General features: G+C 37.9%; 1 protein-coding gene across 1 annotated transcript; it reads right to left on the bottom strand.

Moving 5' to 3' along the window:
• Window positions 1–904: 904 nt before the first annotated feature.
• ATWHY2 (WHIRLY 2) lies at window positions 905–11,969 on the bottom strand. The gene is made up of 8 exons (XM_039035136.2): window positions 11,787–11,969; window positions 10,662–10,783; window positions 9,800–9,903; window positions 9,603–9,695; window positions 8,938–9,032; window positions 8,587–8,660; window positions 7,885–7,973; window positions 905–1,323 (listed from the first exon to the last, which is right to left on the bottom strand). Exons 1-8 carry the CDS (start codon window positions 11,813–11,815, stop codon window positions 1,204–1,206), a joined length of 726 nt encoding a protein of 241 aa, XP_038891064.1. The 5' UTR covers window positions 11,816–11,969; the 3' UTR covers window positions 905–1,203.
• Between the last annotated feature and the right edge of the window lie 209 nt (window positions 11,970–12,178).

Genomic DNA, 12,178 nt, shown 5'->3' with positions numbered 1-12,178 from the left:
TCTTACACACTTGAATTTTCTTCTAAAGCCCGTGAAATTTGCTAAAATCGACAATAACGTACTCTAAAAAAATCATACCCAATTTCTTTCCTTCTCCAACGTCAACAAAATAGGGCTTCAATTTCTTATTCTTCTTCATATTCATCACCGGTCTCTTCTTCCCCGTCTGATTCAAAAGATCTTATTTCTTAATCCTAAACATCTATCAACATTTTGCTTTAAAAAATCTTCAGCTACATGATTTTTTGTCAAGCATAATTTCAGTTCTTCAATGCAACTAAGTATCTTAAAATGCAGTGAATTCCAACCAAAAATATATTAAAAAAACATTTCTTATAAAGAACATAAAAAAAACAATAATAATAAAGGAAAAAGTTAACAAATATATATATATAATACTTTCCTTCTATGATAAAAGGAAAGCGCCTGAACTTCCAAAATTAAATAAAAAGTACTAGCTTAAAGCCAAGATGAATGATCACATACAATGGCGGTTTTCCTCTACCCAAATTCCTCTTGAAAAGCCTTGTTGTGTTGTTTTCCTTGAATAATTCCAAAGTCATGCAATTTTGTTAGGCATCAAGATAGGTGGTAAATAGGGAGATTTTAGACAATAGCTTGAAGAGTAAGACAATGGATAATTATATAATAGTCAAATAGAGCCAAGCAATCGATAATGACTTTTGATGAAGAATCTAAATTTAAGTCTACTCTTAACATATCAATTTGAGCTTAACTCAACTAATTAAAACATATATCATCGACCTAAAGATGAGAGGTTTCAGTCTCCTACTCACTTGTTAAACAAATAAAACCTGCTCCAAACATAATCACAATTGATACAAAAATATTCAGGTAAATTTGAAGAGATTGGTGATATCATGCTAAAGATGGGCTAGAAGCATTTTTGAAAAGTAATTTTATCAGGCTAAAAACAGTTCCAACTTCCAAAAGGCATCTCTAATTCACTCCAAGTTAACAAGAGTACTCAACACTTGTATACATTGTTACTTCATTTTTCTGGAATGGAAAGTTCCACCCAAATAAACCACTGCCTTTGTTTCTGTAAAGCAAAATTCAAAGGCTGCACCCATCACTACAACAATTGACGAGATAACAAAAGATTTACCCAAAAAAGCAGGTACAATAGCCCACTTTTGAACTTAGCAGCTTCATGGAGGTGACAGCAACTTCTATGAACACTCATCTTTCCCACTCTAAACTCAATGCTTCACGATCCACCTTATTTGGTTGAAAAACCTTACCCATGCCAGGACTAGGTTTCTTTAGCTGGTCCCAACCAAGAATGTGAGGCAGAACAAACTAAGAGAACATAAGAAGAAAGAAACATAAATAAGTTATCAAATGCATACACCCAAAATGATGGATTGGAATGGAAGGAAGGAAGCAAATATCTATCATACAAGAGACATGTACCACTCAAACCTGCAAGCAATGCAATGAAAACAGCAAAGATAACACGAGTTTAATTATGCTATATATACCTCATTTTTTGGTCCTTATACCTCTGTTTGGCCCATGGGGTAGGGTGGGCTTGGAGCATAGTTTTGTCAGAGTAAATTATCTGGACCTTAGGTATCCAGGGACCCGACAGTTCGTTCTCCATTTTTCTCATAATTATGGTCCCAACATTTCACTCTCCCAACCCAGTCTACACAAATTTATACCTCAAACAAAGACTACCAAAACCCAGGCCACACAACTCTCCAAATCTATCCCTAGGCTACACAACTCCAAGCTTAAGATGCCATACTTACGGCCTAACTGTGTTGTTATTCTCTTCCCTATTCTTTTATTTTTAACATGGTATTAGAGCTAGGCAACGAAACCCTAGCCGTTAGAGAAGAGAATCAAGCACAGTCATCTTCTGCTGATGGAACTTCGGGTTTTGACATGAAGACTGCTATTCGAGTGCCTGTAAAAGAGTGTTTTCAAGCAGCCCTACCAGAGTTACTTTCTGCCGTCCAACAGCAGTCAATGGAGAGTCACCGCACCAGACAGAAGCTCTGATCGATGGACAGACAGATCCGGTCGTTCCAAGTTGCAGGTCGTTGCCTTCCACGCCATCACAGACGTCTGACCCAATTGGTTTCGCGCCGGTCTGCCATTCCGCATTAGGTCAGATCGATCTACAAAGGGCAGCCAAACGCAACTGGGTTTTCCGCACTAGATGGGTTCGACCAACGACGAGCTGGCGATCATCTCAAACTGTCCGGTCGGCTGGGTTCTTCACAGATGCCGGTGACTGCCTTCCAGCCGGCAACGTCTTTTCAGCCGACAGTAGCTGCCCCGTTTCCAGCCGCTTGTGGTTCGACCCATTACCCAGACGATGTGAGACAACGGTTGGCCTATCTCCAACAACAGATTTCAGATTTAGATACGATGTTTGGCGCAAATCCCCAACCGGTTCAACCAGTCTATTCAGAGAACCCGGTAAACTCGTTCCTTGTTTTGCCAAATGTTTATTATTTATCTGGTTCGATGGGCAATTCTGCAGGATTTCTTGTAAGGGAAAAATTAAATAGCCAGAATTATTTCTCCTGGTCCCAATCAATCTGAATGGCCTTGGAAGGGCGTCACAAATTTGGGTACTTGACAGGGGAGATTCCAAAGCCAGCACCGAGCGATCCACAAGAACGAATCTGGAAAGGAGAAGACTCGTTGTTATGCTCTGTTTTGGTGAATAGTATGGAACCTCAAATAGGCAGACCATTATTATATGCTGCAACCGCCAAGGATATCTGGGAGGCAGCGCGAGATTTGTACTCAAAGAGACAGAATGCCTCTCGACTACATACGCTTCACAAACAGGTCCATGAATGCAAACAAGGATCCATGGATGTTAATCTTATTTTAACAAACTATCAATGTTGTGGCAAGAGATGGACCTGTGTTGAGAGATTGTCTGGAACTGTGCACAAGATAGGGCTCAATACTTGAAAATCGAAGAGGCAGACCGTGTTTATGTGTTCTTGGCTAGATTAAATCCTAAATTCGATGGTGTCCGTAATCGAAGATTGGGCCAGCACCCGACTCCTTCACTCAGAGAAGTCTGCTCCGAAATACGGCTGGAAGAGGATCGGTCGTGCACCATGAATAATCTCATTCCTACAACTGATGCAGCTACCTTCGTTGCAAAGTTGTCCAGTGCTTATGCGATAAAAAACCCCCACCTGTGTGTGAATATTGTAAGAAGATCTGGCACACAAAGGACCAGTGTTGGAAATTGCACGGGAAACCTCCAAACAACAGACGACGACAGTCTCATGACAAATCTAATACTGGTCGTGCCCTGGTAAGTGACTCAGCAGATGAACAGACTCAGAAGCAGTCTTCCGTTGACAATAAGAACAACTTGAGTACGGTTGGAGTGAGTGCTATTGCACAGTCAGGTAATTTCCCTTCATTTGGCCTTATTAGTATAAATGGTAAAAAACCATGGATTGTGGACTCAAAGGCCACAGATCATCTTACAAGTTCCTCAGAATTGTTTATGTCGTATAACCCAAGTGTTGGAAATGAGCATATTCGCATTGCAGACGAGTCTTTTGCCCCTATTGCGGAGAAAGGTCATATCTCTCCGTTTGATAGTTTAATTCTGCGTGATACTTTACATGTGCCTAAAATCTCTTATAATCTATTGTCTATCAGTAAAATTACAAGGGATTTGAAGTGTAAGGCAATTTTCTCACCTGATTCCGTTTTGTTTCATGATCTGAAATCGGGGATAACGATTGACACTACCCGACACGATAAGGGACTCTACTTCCTTTCTGACGAAGCTTCCTCTAGAGATGATCATTAAACTTATGTCATTAAATTTTTCTGTTTCTGAAAATGACTTTATGTTGTGGCATTTCCGTTTAGGACATCCGAATTTTCAACTATATGAAGTATTTGTTTTTGCATTTATTTCGCAATGTTAATACTTCTTCTTTAAATTGTGATGTGTGTATTCGTGTCAAGCAAAGTCGTGTTTCTTTCCAATCCTAGCCTTGTAACCCTCGAATCCTTTTTCCCTTGTTTATAGTGATATATGGGGTCCCTCACCGGTTACCACTTCCATTGGAAAACGGTGTTTCGTCACATTTATAGACGATCACACCCGCCTTACCTGCGTCTTCCTCCTCATCGACAAATCTGAGGTGTCATCTATTTTCCAACAATTGTATACAACTGTCGAAACTCAGTTCAAAACAAAGATTGGAATTTTACGAAGTGATAATGGGTGAGAATTCTTCAATGCCTCCTTCAGGGATTTTCTTGTTTCTAAGGGTATTGTCCACTAGAGCTCATGTGCTTACACTCCGCAACAAAATGGAGTAGTTGAGCGGAAAAATCGTCATCTGGTTGAAGTAGCCCGGTCTCTTATGTTATCTGCCACTCTTCCGTCATACCTGTGGGGGGATGCAGTTCTCATTGCTACCCATCTCATTAATCGGATGCCCTCTCATATTCTTAATCTTCATACTCCTTTAGAACCGTTTAAAGAGTCCTTCCTAACCACTCGATTAATCTCCGATGTTCCTCTTCGGGTTTTTGGTTGTGTTGCCTTTGTTCACTCCCATGGTCCGAACCGCACAAAATTTACTCCTCGTGCTCAGAAGTGTGTCTTTGTTGGATATCCACTTCACCAACGTGGATTTAAATGTTATCACCCGTCATCTCGTAAGTACTATGTCTCAATGGATGTCACCTTCCTCGAGGATCAACCATTTTTCCCTGTTAGTCATATTTAGGGGGAGAACATGAATGAAGAAACTAACTGGTCATCTTGTGCTATTCTCTTAGAGTTAGCTCCCATTCATATCTTGTCTAAACCTAGTTCTGAGCATGATAGTCTGGTCCTTCCTACCAACCAAGTTCCTTGGAAAACTTACTATAGGAAGAATCTCAGGAAGGAAGCAGTGTCACCTATCGAGCCAGAACCGTCGACTCCAGTGCATGAGTCAAACCCGCCATCAGATCTAGGTATATACATTCTTGAAATTAATGATGTTGATGTATGTATGGAGACTAATTGAATGCAAGCAAGATAAGGGAGAAGGAAGTAGTAATACTGAAAGAATGGCAGAAGGGGAGACAGCAGAGAATGAAATGATTCTGGCTAATGATGATGTGGAGGATACTACTGAAGTCTCTGATACACAGATAGTCGATCATGGTGAGGAGCCTGGAAAATTGAAAGACGTCACTATAGCTCTGAGGAAAGACACTCGTTCATGTACTAAATACCCTATGCATAGTTACATGACGTATAGTAATCTGGCAACCGAGTTCAAAGCATTCACTGCTAGTTTGGACACTGAGATGGTTCCAAAAGACATAAGTGTTGCAATGAAAAAACCAGAATGGCAGTCTGCTGTTATGGAAGAAATGAGAGCTCTCGAGAAGAATGGAACTTGTGAACAGGTGGCTCTGTCTGAAGGGCACAAGACAGTTGGATGTAAATGGGTGTTTACTATAAAATACAAGCCAGATGGGACGATTGACTAGTACAAGGCTTTACTTAGACCTATGGAGTAGATTATTCTGAAATTTTTTCTCCTGTGGCCAAACTTAACACTATTCGAGTGTTCTTGTCAGTTGCTATAAATAAGGATTGGTCCCTACACCAACTTGATGTTAAAAATGCTTTTTTGAATGGGAAACTTGAAGAGGAAGTCTATATGAGTCCTCTTCCTGGGTTCGAGAGTCAATTCAAAAACAAGGTGTGTAGATTGAGAAAGTCGTTATACGGATTGAAACAGTCTCTAAGGGCCTGGTTTGACAGGTTCACAACTTTTGTGAAAGCACAGGGGTATGTTCAGGGGCATTCTAATCACTCTTTTTATAAAAAGATCGACATCAGAGAAGATAGTTGTTCTTATTGTCTACGTTGATGACATTGTTTTATCTGGGGATGATGATGCAGAGATCATGAGGCTCAAAACAGAGATGGCCGAAGAATTTGAAATTAAAGACCTCGAGAAGCTAAGATACTTTCTGGGAATGGAAGTGGCTCGATCAAAAGAAGGTATATCAGTCTCTCAACGGGGTGTAAACCTGTTGACACACCAGTAGAGTACAATGCGAAGCTCAGTGATAAGAATGATAGAATTCCTGTTAATAAAGAAAGGTATCAGCGGTTAATCAAGAAGTTGATCTACTTGTCTCACACAAGACCAGATATTTCGTATGTAGTAGATGTTGTCAGTCAATTTATGCAAGCTCCATATGAGGATCATATGACAGCAATTGAATGTATCCTCCGACACCTAAAAGAAACTCCTGGCAAAGGTCTAATGTTCAGAAAGACCAATAAACGATCTGTTAAAGCCTACACTGATTCTGACTGGGTAGGGTCCATTGTTGATAGAAAATCGACGTCTGGGTACTATACGTTTGTCTGGGGTAATCTAGTCACCTGAAGAAGTAAGAAACAAGGAGTTGTTGCTGGAAGTAATGCTGAGGCTGAATATAGGGCCATGAGTCTGGGGATTTGTGAAGAAATTTGGTTGAAGAAAGTGTTATCAGATCTCCAACAAGATAATGAGCTTCTGATGAAATTGTTTTGTAACAATAAAGTTGCCATTAGTATTGCAAATAACCCGATTCAACATGACAGAACTAAACATGTAGAGATTGACAGACATTTCATTAAGGAGAGGTTGGACAGTGGAAACATATGCATCGCTTATATTCCTTCAAATCAACAAGTTGCAGATGTACTTACAAAAGGGTTACTGAGACAAAGCTTTGATTATTGTGTAAGCAAGTTGGGCCTTGTCGATATTTATGCTCCAACTTGAGGGGTGTTGAAAATAGGGTTATTAACCTACGACTGTTTATGTAATTGTGTAGACCCCTAGGGTTTCCTACTGTCTATTTATACAGTGTATCCCTATGTATTCAGTGTATCAGATTAAAATAATAAGAAAAGTCTCTATATCGTGGTTTTTCTCCCCGTACTAGGGTTTCTACGTAACTGTGTTGTTATTCTCTTCCCTACTCTTTTATTTTTAACAGATTTAAATTCATTCTTAGTCTCCAAACTTGAATTTGTCTGTAGTATTTATGTTAAAGTTTAATTGGATTCAATAAAATTTTAAGTCATTCATTTCTAAATTCGAGATCAGATCGCATATATTATTATCTTGCAGCATAACTACATGTGATACTACCTATATGATTATAACTACATGGGGTTTATAATTTTCATCATAGAAACCCAAGGGATGCTGTGAATTGAACTCTGATCCTGAGTACCACAGCAATGGTATCGGTGAACTCATTTCAAAGCATCAAAGTCTTAACAGTACGCTTAAAACCAAGCAATAAATTTCACGAATAGTACGTGCAAACAGAGGAGCAATGAATATCCTAAAAAGAATAACTTATAAGGATAAAGCACTCCAGAAAAAGATGGGGGTGAGTGATAGAACATTAACATGCCCAGGCAAAGCCCAGAGGTTCCTACTTGCCAACTATATTTATAACCATGGTGATCAAATAACTACGAGTTACGAGCACTCCAGCTAATCCTACAAGACCACCACTAAACTCTATTATATTTGGCCCAACAACTCATTTGATATTTAATATTTTAAGGTTATGCCATCATGAAAGCAACTACGTTTGATAATTCATTCTATTGTCTAGGCTGCTAGAGCTGTTCTCTTTTTTTGTTTTGTTTTGTTTTGTTTTTTTGGCTTTATGACAAGATCATCTACTAGATATCAACTCTGCTAAACTAGCTCAAAAATGATGATGCTTCATCTAAATACATATCAATCAAATATTCACGAACCAAAGAAGAAAAAGAAAAGGGATAGAAGATATTCTAATGGCCTAAAAGATAAATTAAAGATATTCAATTCATACACTGCAAGCCGTCTTCATCACAGAAAATTCGCCTGCTGTGAAGGGAACACTCAAGAAATTTTTGGTGTTTTCTGAGTTATTAACAACATCTGCAGAAAAGGGAAGGAGATAAATTCAGCTCCTGGTAAGTTCTTCACAGGAAGAATGGCAGCAGATAAGTTGATCAAGAAAAATAGGTTAAAAAGAAAGTGAAAACCAAGCATCAGCACTAGGATATGGAAGAATAAAGTTGAGCTGTCACCAGGAGAGCAAATGGATGATTACTGAATAACATCTTATAGAAAATAAAAATAAGCTCACAAATCTAATTGGCAGAGCCATGATTTGCTTGCTCCAACATCCCAACTGGGACGGAAAGATGCATGAGATAGCAAATTCCGACTCTCATTCCATATGTACTAGAAGAAGCAGCTAAGAACAATTAAAAAAGGTGCCCATGCACGGGAAGAGTTCGTAGTTGGGCAAGCAAATCATTCTAATTCTATTGGGTATAACAAGTCATGCTGCCGTATCTGATGTTTCAATGAACTGACTTCAGCAGTGAATTTTTCCCTTTGTAGCACATTCTTATCATGAAGCTTGAATAGACAATTAAATTTTTGTAAAAATACCTAAAATCTAGTAAAAATATTTGCAAAAACCGTGGTGAAGGTCAATAAAAGTAACAAATACACTATTTTTATAATTTATTTTTATCCTTACTCAAAGAGATGAAATAGCCATTGCCATCTGCATGGGCCTTAATAGTTAAGCTCTTCCTTACTTGACCAGCAGAACTGCAAGAAATTACTCGAAAAAAGTAAACCAAAATTGCTGAATATAAAATATTTAGTTGGTTTTTGTTCATACCAGATCATTAAAGAAGTAGCCACTTTTATTCATTTTTATTTATTTATTTATTTTGATATGACTCTTGTTTATTTTCATATGAAACGGGTATTATATTGTATCTGAAGTAGGAATGATATTTGGTTAGACTATGCTCCAAAATTTCAAATGCTTCAGAGAAATGTAACAGTGCTTAGACTGCGATGTCGATACTACAGAACCAACCTTGAAAGCATTCCAGGGTCATGGAAGAATTCGCATGAATCTCTGGGACCCAAACTGATTAAAGTACCAACCTCTGTTGGGGATAATGCAAACAACTGCAAGATGTTAATTGAATCAATCAGGAAAGATATAGTATTAACTCCATATGTAAGTCTCTCAAGTGAAATAGGTTAACTGGGTTAAGGGAACGTTGTGGAGAATAGCAGGAGGTTGATAGAATTTTCCAGATGGAATTCAAATCTAAAAAGAAAATCTTTTTTTTTACCTACTTCCATCCCTAGCTAGTGTGGATCCTGAAAGTAACGATATTACAATAGAGGATGTATCTATTCTCCTACATTCTTGTAATCATGAAAGTTACAGTTTTTTTTTTTTTTTTATACTAGGCCAACTCACCGACACCTCGACTAATCTCATGGGACAACCCGCCTTGACCCTACAATAGTTGGGTGCCAAGAAAACTCGTAGGATATTAAATCCTAAGTAGGTGACCACCTAGGATTGAACCTATTCTGTCTAAATCTTTTATAAAATATAAACCCATGACCTTTTTTCACCACTAGACCAACTTATGATGGTTATGGAAGCTACAGACATTACAATCAAGGGAAACTTCTAGTGAACATCTAGACTACAAATACAAAGAATAGAGAATGAAAAGTAACCTGTTTCTTTGTCCAGTCATACTTGCGCTCGCCTATGGCAGGAAAGAATGTCAACATTATTGAACCACGTCGACCAATTACAAGACACCCAGACTACAATACACATGTAAAGAGTGAAAACAAAATTGATTTTACTTATTATAAATAAATAAATATATATACGTACATACTGATATATATATCATTATTATATATACCTCTAATTTGGTGAAAGTTGGTAAACAAGGCATCATAGAGAGTCCAGCTTTGCCCTTATATACACTATATGCAGCATAAACTCGATCACTTGCATTCTCTCCAACTAAAATAGCAAAAAAATAAAAAAATAAAAATTGGCATTACACACAATAAAGAGACTAATGTCTTGGAACTTGGCAGAGAAATATAATCGTTGTTCAGTTGTTCGAGAGCCGTGTGTGTGTGGGGGGGTGGGGAATGTGTGTTATGGTCTTATGGAAAATAAGGGGATACAAGGGCCTCAAGTATAAATGGTAAAGGAATGGAATTGTAATCAAAGAAAGTGTGCCTTAAATGGTCGAGGCGAGTATGTTGCATCGGGCGTCAAGGCCTAGGGTACAAATGGTTGGTGCTCGATACTCGATACGCTAATATTGGATAAAGAGAAGCATCAAAGCCTTAGGTATAAATGATCAAGGGTCGGTGCGTGATGAGTCTTGAGACAAATATTAGGGCCTTCGGTATAAATGGTCAAGGGCTAATATGTTGCTAAGTTATCGAGGCCTTGGGCATAAATAGTCAAGGGTCGAATGTTGAGTCCTGTATAGAAGTGTTGAGGCCCTGGGTTTAAATGGTTAGGGGTTGTCACATCTCATATAGAAAATATTGATAAGAGATGGAAAGAACTTGAGAGAGCTTAGCTAGAAAGAATTGTAAGGATCGAATAATGTATGAGAAAATTTAGTCTTTTATTATTTAATCTCATATCACTAAACCATAAGCCTACACTTACACATAAGTAAAAAAATTAAGACGTACACAGTATATTGCTAGCAGATTAAATTTAGAAGTGCATAAAACCGTCGATGCCAAAAAATGTACCTGTACGAGTAAAATTCTGTCTAGAATCTGGAATGCCAACTCGAGATGAGAAAGGATGCGACCCCAAAGGATGTCCAACATGACCAGCTTTCTTACATACAATTTGTTCAAATAGCTGGTTCCTGCTTTCATGGAGTATTATAAGATTTATTAATTGAATCTTAAGCTCAGCACCTATAAAAGGACGGGGGGAACTAAAAGGAAAATAAGTCCAAAATCTATGGCCACGTAGTACTATTATACAAATTCAGAACATGGAATGGAAAAAAAGTAAGTAACAAAGTATTCGACCATAAATATAGAAAACATACTTTTGAAGACTGGTTTTCCCTACAAATTGATGTCTCAGCAACTTTAGATTGTGTTTACTTTGACAAATCAAACCATCGAATGGTGTAATCTTCCAATAATTCCGAGTTTTTAGGAATCATCAAATGCAACTTCATTTTAAAAAATGTGGTTACCTGAATATAGAAGTGGTGGTAGCTGAGGCAAGAAAGTGTGGTATTGACATTTGGTTGCATTTGGTATCTTATGAGACCAAACACATTTCATTAATACATGAAAAGAAATACTGATGAAATTACACAACTACAATACTTCCTTCCGAAGAGAAAATATAGAGGACTCCCAATAACTACTTCAAGAACAAGACTTCCCAAATACACAAAATAACAATAAAATCCAACTAAGTCAGTTGAAATATCATAAGGAATTTCCGGCACCGTATACGGTAAAAGGAGACCAATACTTGCAAAAAAAAAAAAAAAACAAAAAACAAAAAAAACTAGGTTTAAAAGGTTAAGAAAAGTAGCAGAATGGTAGTTGTCTGATGTGCAGATTCCCAAGAAGGTTCGTAACATTGTCGAGTGAGAGCAAAGAAAAGAATGGATGATAATGAATAACATTGCAATTAGATGGAAAGGGCAGCTAACAAATGAACATTGAATCGCATAGGGCATAGTGCGGTAAGGTTTTTGAACTGTAAAATTCGAAGTTCCATTGCTTTGCGATTATATAAGTAGTTTAGCAGAAAGTTGAAAGGAGAAAGCAAAGAAAGCTCTTCAAAACCAAACAGGTAGTAAGGAAAGTGAAGAAGTAGGGTTTCAGCTGAGAAGTTGGTACCTGGATAACCAGCGCTGTAGCTTCATCATCTTGCTTCTGCTTCTGCTTCCGCTTCTGGATGAGCTGAAAACGGAGGGTTCGATCAGCAAGCGAGGGAATGACGGAAACCGGTTCGAAAAATTTCGTACTGGACAATGAAGCGACCCCTTAGGCTAATTTCTTTTTTTCCTTCAGATAAACATGGAAATTTGAATCTTCGACCTCAAACAAATATATACTTATCATTATTCGGAGATACTTTGACAATATTTTTAGTTCCACAATTTTACATGCAATTGAATTTTGATTCCCTATGTCTTATTTTCTCCAATTTTTATTTATTATTCTCTTAGAAGACATATGGGTTTTTAATCTTTTGAACGTCTATTTAATCAGTAAGCTAACTTATAAAG

This window comes from Benincasa hispida, chromosome 6 (assembly GCF_027475165.1).
Source record: "Benincasa hispida cultivar pf3 chromosome 6, pf3_genome.v1.1, whole genome shotgun sequence".
NCBI lineage: Eukaryota > Viridiplantae > Streptophyta > Magnoliopsida > Cucurbitales > Cucurbitaceae > Benincasa > Benincasa hispida.
This window is presented reverse-complemented; position numbering and strand designations above follow the sequence as displayed.